At 42.1% G+C, this 12,218-nt stretch overlaps 1 protein-coding gene across 25 annotated transcripts in view; it reads left to right on the plus strand.

Annotated features, from left to right (window-relative positions):
- Positions 1-12,218, plus strand: part of PHLDB2 (pleckstrin homology like domain family B member 2) — a 231,668-nt gene that overhangs the window by 155,307 nt on the left and 64,143 nt on the right. For 22 of the 25 annotated variants that reach the window (XM_045036916.1, XM_045036924.1, XM_045036923.1 and 19 more), the window contains one exon: positions 8,140-8,502. In XM_045036916.1, the coding sequence (XP_044892851.1) occupies positions 8,140-8,502 (363 nt within the window). Of the gene's footprint in view, positions 1-5,125; positions 5,749-6,118; positions 6,247-8,139; positions 8,503-12,218 lie in introns of those variants that run through there. The other 3 variants (XM_045036938.1, XM_045036936.1, XM_045036937.1) reach the window with 3 other exon arrangements.

The following is a 12,218-nucleotide window of genomic DNA, read 5'->3' on the forward strand; positions in this document are numbered from 1 at the left end:
TATACATTAAACTTTACCACAGATGAGTATGTATAGAAAAAACCATAGTGTATATAGGGCTCAGTACCATCGGTGGTCTCAGGTACATCCTGGGGGTCTTGGAACATATCCCCCTCACCTAAGGGAGGACTCCTGTATTCATGATGGTTGCCTGGGAGCCACAAGACAATTATCTATTTCACTTCCATTTTTTTTTTATGGAAATACTCTTTAATCATTGATAACAAGCACTGAGCACTTGCCTTGTGACAGACACTAACTTATTCTTTAGAATAAAACTTTATCCCGCACACACTCCTTTACTGATTTCTCACAAGAACTCTAACATAGGTGCCGATCTTATCATCTGTGTTTTCAGACCAGATTATAGAAATTCAGAAGGTTGAACTCGTTCAGTGCTTCTGTGTTTTAAGTCTGGTAAGTGCCAGAACTTCAAATCCAAATCTTTGTTCTTCCCATTAAATCAGACTTAGACACAGGTTCTGCTCTGAAGATCCAGTGGTTCTGTGGGAGAGAGAATTCAATTTCCCCACATATCCTTACGATATATGGTTACAGAGAGAAGCACTGAGCTTTCTTCATGGAGTCCTGATATCTTTATTTCAAAGCTTTTCGTCTTTCTGCTCACTTTACTCCTAATTTTCCTGGAGAAGTGGGACGTACCCCTTCTCTTACAGAGTATCTATTCTGCATGAAGGCAGGGCACACTATCCTAGATTCCCAAGGGCTGGGAAGGATGGGAAGTGAAGTGTTGAGCTTTGGTAACTTATTTGAGACTGAGAGTGCATTTGGGTTTGAAGGGAGGTAGGGAAGTAGGATAGTAAATCTATGGGGTGCTCCAGTGATGATAATTTATTATTTCTTGGGGCGGGGGGAAGGAGGGGATTTGAGTACATTTGCGGACAGAGGCGAAGGATTCAACAAAGAAGAAATAAGAATGTAGGAGAGGGATAATTGGTAGAACAAAACCATAAAGATGGGAGGAGGGAATGTGGATGCAGTGATTCAGGCAGAGGACTTCACCTTGGAGAGACTGAGGGACTCTCCTTAGACACCTGTGCTAACACTTAAATTATATGTAGTGTGTTTCAGAAACTATTATATATGCTATTTTTAAAATCCTCATGACAACCATACAAGGAAGATATTCTAACAATTCCATGCTTCATACACAAAGAACTAAGACTCACAGAAGCTACATGACTTGCCCAGGGCCACGCAAGTAGCTACGGAACCAGCGTTCAAACTGAAGCGGTCTGGCTCCAGAGTTCATGCTGTTAGCCACCACGGTACATTGAAGAAAGGTGGACCCGATATATAGAAAGAGGTAGAGGAGGAAAGTTTAGGGCCTTGAGCAGGATGACCTTGCTCTCCTTAGACAGTGTGTTTGTGTATTTGAGTGTATTGACTGTATTTAAGAAAAGGGTACTGAAAAATCACCGAGTGCCCTGATTATCTGCAGATGCCTTACCCTCCCTCAGTATCTGGTTATCCATTATTATGGAGGCAGAATAGGAATACATGATACAAAATCCTGATAGTAGCCTGCACATAACAAATGCTTGATGTTCAAGTAGCAGCCATCACATTATTCAGTAACTCTTCAGATAACTTGCAGTTGCCTCCAGAACAGATACAGTCATACAAAGCCATTGCTCTTTCATTTGTCAGATGGGCCTCTCTCCAGTGCAGTTCTCCGATGGGGCACACACGTACATGCTTTTTAAACGATGGATGGCAGAATAAAGCCCTTCCCTGACCACAAGCCTGAAGGTAGACTTCCCAGGTAGACCGTAATGTAAAATGTTCTTAGCTAGACATTAAACTGACTTTTATAAAGATAATTTGTAAAACCAAAAAAATGAAAACTCCTCACTTATATATACAATTTATTTATCAGATCAGTTGTCCTAAACTGATAAAAATACTACTAAGGCAGGGCTTCCGGGGGGCTCAGTCAGTTGAGCGTCCGACTCTTGATTTCAGCTCCGGTCATGATTCCAGGGTCATGGAATCAAACCCAGTGTTGGGCTCCATGCCGAGCATGGAGACTACTTAAGATTCTCTTTCTCTCTCTCTCTCTCTCTCTCTCTCTGCCCCGCTCCCGCACTCGTGCATTCTCTCTCTCTAACAAAAAAAAATTGTTTTTTTAATAATAATAATACCAAGGCAATGTTCTGGAAATGTGAAGGCCAGTTACGAGGTCAAAGGACGCTGTCTCCGCCTAAGACTGCCCTCTCTTCTGACACCAAGCACAAACTGAGAGACTCCCAGAAACCACCGACGGGTTCATTAACTCACTAGAAGTTCTCACAGAACCCACTGAAAGCTATTAAAGTCAGGATTATCACTTATTACAAGATTATCATTTATTTATTATCTTTATCTACGATAAAGGATCAGCCAGGGAAGAGATGCAGAGTCAGGAGGTTCCAAATGCGAAACTTCTGCTGCCCTCTCCTTGTGGAACTGGGAGTATTAGTCTACCTGCATTGGTGCGTGACAGTACGCATGGAGAATTGGCAGCCAGGGAAACCTTCCTGAGCTTCAGTGCCCAGGATTTTTATTAGGACTTCATCATGTAGGCATGACCGATTGATGGGTGGTCCACTTGGTTAATCTTATCTCCAGGTTGACTGATATCACATGCCTCGCAGGCCCCCCCCCACCCAAAAAAAAAAAAATCACATGGTTGTCTTTCTGGAGTGGCCAGCCCTCACCCTGAGAGCAATTATCAGGAGTGTCCAACCTGATGCTAAACAAAGACAATCCTATCAGGTATGACATAGAATACCATCCAGAAGCCAACAGCAAAGGCCTGACCCCTCTCTGGGCCAGGCCCATTCTTAATGACACAGAAAATAAATGAGCTGCCTCTATTAGGATCCCTGAGGCTCTCATCTCTAACTTTTGGGCCCATTACCTGCTTGAAATTAAGCAAGGCTTATCAGTCATAATGGGCTTCTGTGGAGAAAACGAAAGAAAAAAATCTCTCAGGCTTAAAACAACATGGATCTGTTTCTCCTTCACTCTCCATGGCCAGCATGGGTTGAATGAGGTCTCTGCTCCACAATTCCTTGCTCAGGGTCCAAGTTCATGGAGCCAGCACCATCTGGAGTGCCACTCTGCCATGGCATAGCAAGACATGTAATGAATCACACACTGGCTGTCCAGGCAGAAGTGACACACGTTGCTTCTCACACTTCGTTGGCCAATGCAAGTTTGGTGATCATATGTGGTGTAGGGGTGGGGAATTGAAAAGCCATTTTACCCTGTGTCCAAAAAGATGAGAATTGATCATAATTGCCCCAGGTACTACCCCAAGGGATTTATCTCTAAAAACCAATAGACTCACATAAAAGACTTTTAACCATTGCTTCTGTTTTTTACCTCCTGATTGTCCCGCCTAAGTGAGACATCAGAATATGTTCATGGAATCCTGGAAATTCTGCTTCCTTGTGGTCAGCTCCATCTCATTCTGCCATCCACTTTTAGGCCAGGGCCACTGACTCTTGCTGGTGTTTCATTTAGGGTTTTTGGTATTTGCTAAGTCCTGATACAAAGAGAAAGTTGACCCAGTTCCCTGCGTGTACCTCGTCCTTCTTCCTCCAAAGAATCCCATCTCTCTAGCCACAGAATAGTTGCTAATCCCTGAGCATCCTGTGTTATTCCATGCTCTATGCCTTTGTGCATATGGTTCCTTTATAGAAATGCCCATCCCAAGGTACCTGGGTGGCTCAGTCGGTTGAGCATCCGACTCTTGGTTTCGGCTCAGGTCATGATCTCACGGTTTGTGGGATTGAGCTCCTCGTTGGGCTCTGTGTTGACAGCATGGAGCCTGCTTGGGATTCTCTCTCTTCCTCTCTGCCTGCCCCTCCCCTACTTGTGTGTGTGCTCTCTCTGTCTCTCAAAATAAATAAATAAACATTAAAAAAAGAAAGAAAGAAATGCCCGGCCCACGCCACTGTCCAAACACCTCACACAGACTCATATTTATCCCAAGGACTCAACTCAAATTTGTCTTCCTGGAATTTTTGTCTACTACTTCCTTATATGTGAATCTATTGGTTTTCTGTAAAGCTCCTTTACCACCCTTTTCTTTAATTGACCATTTGTGCCTTTTGCTAAGGATGTAAAGGTAGACATGCTGTCTCTTTCCATGTGTGTATCCACATTAATGGCCAGAGAGTAACTTCATAGGTCTTTATTGAATCTCTAGGGCTAACAGGAGAGAGAAGTATGGCCCATACAGAGCAGTTATAGTAGGTCCTCTTAAGAAAAAATACCTTCTTTCAATTAAATTATTTCTAACCACTAAAAGTTGACCCTTTCTTTTATATAACAAGTGTTATATAACGGAAGGAGTTTAGTTACCTATAACGGAAGGACATAGTTACCTATAACGGAAGGAGTTTAGTAAAGATTTCAGCTGTGCTTGGGTATCAGCAACTGGTTTTTTGCACAGTTTGTGCATTACACTTACAGTCCTGTGGCCTAGACTGGCTGCTGTTGGTTACCAGGAGATGGATGGGGTTGGCAGATGGATGAGGTCCCTGATGGAGGGCTGTGAACTGCAGTGAGGCACTGCCAGATACGTTCCTCTGACAAAGAAAGAAAGCTCTGAGGTCAAAACACATTCAGTCTGCCACTTTTTTTTTTCTAATTGCCAAGGGAAAGAATTGCATACCGTTTTCTTCAGGTATATATTTTAAGATCCTGTGCCCCCATTCCAAGCGTTCTGTAATATATGCAGTATGTGGAGAGGAGGAAAGGAAAATAGTGAGGGAGATAAAAAAAATGTATTTAAAATAATTTGATTCAAATGACCTACTTTCCAAGCCCATAACACCAATGTTTTGTGCCAATCAGATGCATAGGCCATGCACAAACGGCTTCTCAGAAGAATACACAGCAGAATGCTGATTGGGAGACGTGGGCAGGAACTGGACATCTTCAAGAGGGTGGCCCTCCCAACTTGGCAGGTGGCCAGGTGAAGCGCCAGATGCAATGGAGTTTTAGGTAGGGGGCCACTCATCTCATTGCCAGTCCCTGGTGGTACTTGACGTTCCAGCATAATTCTTAACAGTGCCCTGTTTGGGTCTCAAAAGTGTCCTGGTCTGGAATGGGCACCCTGGTTTTAGGTCCCCCAGAATGGAGAATATTGGAGTGATGGGTGGGAAGCAGCAAGACTCCAGAGTGAAGAGGGCTCAGGGGAGAATTATTTTATGAGCGTACATTCTGTACAGGGTTTTCCTTAAAAGGCTTCATATAGTGCTTTCCGAAATGCCTCGCAGACTCTCTTCTGACGCACTTCTCGACATCAGTTTATTTTTCTTCGGAGCAGCTTTCATGGGGCCAGTGTGTCTCAGCACAGCCTGGATTTCTTTTAGACTCACGGGCAGCAGGACCGCATATGTGTGTGACTCAAGCCTGGACAGATTGGCTGTGAACGGGGTGATAAGAATAGAGAGAAGCGCATACCAGTAGACCACACTTCCTGTGCACAAGCCTTTGAATACTGCATTTCACTGTCTGAAATAGCATTCATCTTAAGGCTGGGATCATTTATTCCCCGTGGAATTAAGCAATAGCACTGGCAGCAAAAGCAACTATTTTGGGAAGGAGATGTGGGAGGAATTTTGCCGTGTCTGACAGGCTAGGCAGAAATACCCTTCGTGCTTTTGAAGACCACGCTGTTCGCCGAAGCCCCGGTAAATGGGAATTGACGACTTTCAGATAATCCCACATGTAAGTAATGTCCAGGCTAATGTACACACACTGTGATCTGTAAAGGTCAGTAAAGACTGAGTTTAGATGCTTCAACTTAAGTCCCCCAAATGGCAGAAAGAAGAACTTTTCTTTGGAGATGAGCAGTAGCTTCTAACGCAGATGCTGTTGAGAAGAGTTAAAATATAACACCTCGTTCCTGTCCCTCTCTTGACATATGCCCTAGAACGTTGTTTTTTGCAAATTCCCATGTAAACATTTCTCGATTGTTGAAGGGGTTTCAAATAAGGCAATGAGGGCTGTACCCACCCCCCCCCCGACTCCCTCCCCATAAAGCTGAGGTGGGTAGGGCTTGGCAGCCGGTGGCAGCTGCAGAGATAAATAAACACTGGGCTCCTGGATGGGCAGGATGCAGGAGCGCGTGGGAAGAGGTTGTGTGGCTATGAGTACCTTCCGTGGGACGAGGCCATGAGGACGGAGCTGCAGCTGGAGACCAGAAGTTCAGTCAGTGAAAGGGAGGTGGGGGCTTAGAGGAGCCAGTTTAATAGTCCTTTTGATCAAGCTATTGTATTTGCGGGGGCTGGGGGGGGGGCATACTTTTTAGAGGACAGGTAAAAGCCAGATACGACTTAAATTTTTCTGTCTTGTCACTTAATTCATGTATTTTAATGGAAACCAGGGAATTATGTTGGTCTGTTCCAATTTAACTTTTCTATTAGATGGTCCTTCAACTAGTAAAGAGCTGACTGCCAGAATTTTGTCTTTATAAATTAGCTGCCATTAGAAAGTGACAATAGCAGCCCAGTGTTACTTTCAAATGTTCTATTTTGTTACTGATAACCAGTTTGGAAAATGTTTATCTATGGAAGGCTTCCGAATTCTGTTTTCAATGTGGTACATATAACCACAACAGGGTTTTGTGTTGTTGTTGTTGTTGTTATTTTATCATTTTTCTTTTCACTTTGGCCTTGGAATTATTGTGGGAGGCAAAGATGTTGAGGTTCCCCACCCCAAAGAGTGCTATCCAGGCTTATGATAAGCATCTCATAAATTATATCCTATGCCTCACAAACATATAAGTGAATTTGCTTAAAGTCAAAAACATCAATATCTACTTGTTTTGCATGGGAAACTTGGTGAAGGGTCAGTAGTGGTATTGTTATAGATATGAATGGCCTGTATATTGATTTTCTTAAGTTTATTTATTTATTTCGAGAAAGAGAGAGTATGTGCAGGGGAGGGACAGAGCGAGAGAGAGAGAGAAAGAGAGAGAGAATCCCAAGCGGGCTGACTTGTCAGTGTGGAGCCTAATGCAGGACTTGAACCCACAAACCATGAGATCATGACCTGAGCCAAAACCAAGAGTCAGACGCTTAACCGACTGAGCCAGACACCCCTTATATTGATTTTTGTAAGCAAGTGAACTATCATTTTATTTTCTGATGTAATGGTATCAGAATCTGAAATACCTTGATGTCTTTCTATCTGGACTTGACATGAAAAGTTTTTCATTTTTATGCAACATTTCTACTTCTTTATAATTTTATTTTTTCTTGATTTTTATTTTGTGTTTATTTATTTATTTTGAGAGAGAGAGAGAGCACAAGTGGGGGAGGAACGGGGCGGGAGGAGAGGGAATCCCAAGCAGACTCTGCACTGACAGAGCCCTATGTGGGGCTTGAACCCACGAACCATGAGATCATGACCTGAGCTGAAATCAAGAGTTAGATGCTTAAGCAACTGAGTCACCCAGGTGTCCCTCTACTTCTTTATAATTTTAATTACTGATGTGAGAAAATGGTGGAAAAGACCTTTATCTTGTGAGAAGACATAAGAAAAGTATAGAAAAATTTGAAGCATGTCAAGAAAAAAAATATTGAAAAAATTTCAAAAAAAATTATATTTTAAATTAAAAGATCCTCTAAGTAGTATTCGTCTTTTTGTGCATCTATTTGTCTAGGATGTTAGAGAATTAATTTTAAGTGCAAGTGTTAAGTTGGCTAATATGTTAGAGGCAGAGAGATAGAAATGGAAGGAGGGTGGAGATTTTTTAAAAAGGAGATTGAGGGGCACCTGGGTGGCTCGGGGGGGGGGCGGCCGACTCCTAATTTCGGATCAAGTCATGATCTCGCCATTCCTGAGTTCGAGCCCTGCATTGGGATCCAGGCTGACAGTGCGGAGACTGTGTGGGATTCCCTCTCTCTCTCTCTCTCTCTCCTTCTCTCTCTCTCTCCTCTCTCTTCCTCTCGTGCACATGCTCTGTCTATGTGAGTAAATAAGTAAATGAGTAAACTTAAAAATGGATTTACCTGTGGGATGAAATTGCCAGTGGTCCCAGCCTCTTCAGTCTTTTTATTTGTGATTGTCTGCATTCTCACACACTCACTGACCTTCCCGTCTTCTGTGTTCTAGGAGAGACAGCGTCTGGAGACGATCCTCAGTCTCTGTGCTGAATACACAAAGCCCGACAGTCGCTTGTCCACTGGCACCACCGTGGCAGATGTGCAGAAAATCAATAAGGAGCTCGAGAAGCTGCAGCTCTCTGATGAGGAGTCTGTGTTTGAAGAAGCCGTGATGAGTCCTGAAACCAGATACAGGTGCCACCAGAAAGGCTCTCTCCAAGAGACGGACTTGGCGGTCTTCGGGGGCGTTGGTCAGAGCAGTGCCAGCTTCCTTTCCCCCAGGAGCATCAGGAATGAGGACCTGCTCAGGGACCTCACGTCTGCCTTCCTGAAACCTTCCAACGAGTCCGCTTATCTTAGTATCCTACCGAAGGTAAAGGCTACAGAGCAAGAAAGACCAGGATTTAGGGCCTGGGGCTCTGCATCTGCATTGGCCTAGAGACTAGAGGTTTTACCGTGCTTGTTTTCCAAAATGTTTTCAGTGAAGCTTCCATTTAAGAGGTAATTAGCTAAACAATGTGCAGCAGATTAGGGTGTTTAGTGTGAAGTAACAAATTTGCACTGTAAAAAACGTAGCCGTACAGAAAAGTAAGAAGAAGGAAGTTTCTCTTTTCTCTGCCCTCTCCCAGTTGTACACCTGAGAGATAAACACAAAGTATCTTACCTGCCTTCTTAATATTTCTGTGCATATACAAAGCCGCATGTTATAGGCACAGATGTACAGATACACACACATAGCGTTCTGGTCTTTCTTTCCTCACTAAATGTCTTACACATCTTTGTGTTTCAGTACACACAGCTCTGCCTCATTCTTTTCAGCAGCTGAATAGTATTCTCTTGTTTGGAAATACTAGTTATTTTATTATTATTTTTTTAAGTTTATTTGAGAGAGACAGAGCACGAGTGGGGGAGGGGCAGAGAGAGAGGGAGAGAGAGAATCCCAAGCAGGCTCCATGCTGTCATCATGGAGCCTGATGCAAGGCTCTCACCCACGAAACTGAGAGATCATGACCTGAGCCGAAACCAAGAATCAGACACTTAACCGACTGAGCCACCCAGGCACCCCTGGAAATACTATTTAAATTGTTTTCTACTTTTTTTTTATTAATAAAACCTATATGCAGCAAATATTCTAGTATGTGTGTGTATATATATACACACACACACACACACACACACACACACACACACATATATAGATGTATAGATAGGTAGATAGATAATCTATACAGATATATCTATACAGATATATATATATATATACCTATATATGTCTATATATATATTTGCACCACTGTGCAAATGTATCTGCAAGATCACTTACTAAAATTGAAATTAATGGATGAAAGAGTTTGCATATTATTCATGTTAGTCAATTATTCCAAATTATCCTCTGAAAAGACTGTATATTTCCAGGCGACGCTTTCGCTAACAGTTTATGGGCATCCCTTGCTCTTCATACACTTGCCAAGGCTGTATATTATCAAAATTCTTCAGTTGGCCTGATTAATTGGTGTTTAATTTGCTTGTCTTTAATTATGCATGAAGTTGGGCATCTTTTCATATTTTAGTCGTTAAGTTGTATTTTGACCCACTTCTTCACGTTCTTCACTCATTTTTAAAAATTGTCTTGTTTTTACTAAGTAGTGAGAGTTATAAGAAAATTAGTCTCTTATCATGAGTGGTCTTCCCCTTGACTTTACTCCTGGTATTTTTTAGATATATAAGAGTTTAAGATTCACAGTTAGTCATAATTATTACTTAGTCTCCTGGCTGTATATTGATTTTAAAATGTCTTCTGAATTTGAGGATTTCTTAAATGGAATTGAAGGAGAATCTTCTGGTGTTACTTTTTTCACATAAGTTAGGAATCTTTTTTCAATGAAGTTAAAAATTGTCCTACGTCTTTTCTAGAAAGGTCATAAGAGAGCTGTAATAAGATATAAATTTTATCGGAATAAAATAAACACACAAAAAGTGGTAATAAGGAGGAAAAAAACAGAAACCATAATCACAAGAATTTACTTAGTTAAATAGACAGGATTAGGTTATTAAGTAACTCTGATCATTAAGTTCAATTCTGAGATTCATGGCAATTATGGCCAAAGGATCAAAAACAAAAAAGATATATCAGTTAAATTTTTGTTATAAGAGGGACACAACCGGTTAAGAGAAAGACGTCATCATGATCCCTAATTCTGGAGGTAGTTTATCACATGGAGTATAGTTCAGGGGGAATTGGTGTGTTTGTTTTGTCTTTGGCCACAACAAGACTTTTTCAGTGTTCCTAGTTAGCAGTCCACATCTACCTTCTGAGTCCCTTCTTCATCTGCATTAGGACTCGGAAATGTGCAATCCTTCTTTCTCCTGATGACCACATTGACCTTCCTCATTCTCAGTGGAGAGCAGTTCTGAATAGGACATCTGTCTCTATTGCCAGAATGTTGTAACTGTTAGAAACTAGGGTCTGGGGGGCAAATCAAAAGTCGTTTGTGTTCAGGCAAAGTAAATGGCCCACCGTTTGAAGACTCGAGCTGTTTTCATCAACCACTGGGTTTTCTTTGAAGTCCGTGGCTTCCTTTCCATTTAAAATCCTTTCCCATTTCTTCCATCATGGACAGCTGCCAGATTTTTGTTAAAACAGTAAGCTGTGTGTGTCTCTCTCTAAGGACAATCTTTGGGGAGACAGGTTTCCTCCTGAAGAGGGCTGTGACAAGAAAGCCGCTGGTGTGTAAATGGGCGGATCATGGCAGATGTTTTTAATTGCTCAAATATGCTTTTGTGGAAAAGGAGGCCTCTGAAGCTTCCAGCAGCCTCCGTTGTGGCAAGACATATAAGACCGTGCATCCTTTCGAGACAGGAAATATCAAAGGCACCTCTGGTTACAGGCAACAGCTTAGACAGGCAGCAAGCGAGGGGGATGAGTTCCAAGGAGGGAGGTTTGCATGTATTACTTTTTGGAGACAGATATATGTTACTTCGAGACAACAGACAGAAGAATGCTTTCTTAAAAGTCCTGCCCATTTGTTTTGGACGCTTTTCTCTTAGGCATCTGCTCGCTGAATTCCGGGCTTAGCAAAGGACAGTGTTTGTTATTAATCGATCTAAGGATGAGTGGAGAAGAATGTGAAAACACTCTAAGCTGCTTTAAGGAAATGAAGATTTTAATGATATTTAGGAAACCTGAGCTTTACCATCCTGGAACTTGTTTCACCTAACACTTAAAGATACCGATGACCTTAGAAATAGGCTAATTTTAACTGGCTTTTGTGAACTTGTCTTCCTCCCCCTGAGGTGAAAGCTGAGAGTAGCTCTCTCTTCTTTCTCCCTTTCTTCCTGTCATGTTGAGATGGGATTGGCGCACGGCACCGTGTACGTCTGTGCATGGCATCATGACCTGACCCACACATGTTGTGGCATGATTACCACAAGTTTAGCTAACATCCGTCACCTCATTTAGTTATTTGAGAAAAAAATGTTATTTTTCCTCGAGAACTTTTCCATTCTTCTCTTTTTAGTAATCATTCTGTCTACAGTGGACAACCCTCACACTTGTAACTTCCTCTGGTTGCAAGAAGTTTCTAGGAAGAGATTGGGGGGGAGGGGGGAAGGCAGCTACAAAGTGTCTTGTTCCTACTCTCCCTCCCCTTTCTCTGTGGCGGCCAGGTTACCTCAAAGAAGGGATATTTAGAGATGTTCATACATGTGTAAACAATATTTTCCTCCCATTCTATCACAAACCATTCAGAGTTTTAGAATGCCTTTGGAAGCTATTGCCTTTTTATAAATAACAAAAAGAACAACCGTTTCCTAGAGAGCATTTATTGCTATAAACAGCCTCTCGAGTTGTCTGTTATCAAATATGCTGATGGTGATAAATGTTTTAGAAACTTTCAGTTAGACATTTATAATTGCCACTGTTCTCTTTCTTCACCCACTGCCTGCTTAGAAAGTTTGTAGTTATGCAGATTGTTCAGTGTTTGTTTTCTCCTAATGCTTTACTTCCACCAAGTGAGAGAGATATTTTTAAACCCTGTTGGCGGTTGAAACCTAATATGAAATGTTGACCCAACAGGATACTGGCCTTCT

The sequence above is a fragment of the Felis catus genome, chromosome C2 (genome assembly GCF_018350175.1).
Source record: "Felis catus isolate Fca126 chromosome C2, F.catus_Fca126_mat1.0, whole genome shotgun sequence".
Classification (NCBI taxonomy): domain Eukaryota; kingdom Metazoa; phylum Chordata; class Mammalia; order Carnivora; family Felidae; genus Felis; species Felis catus.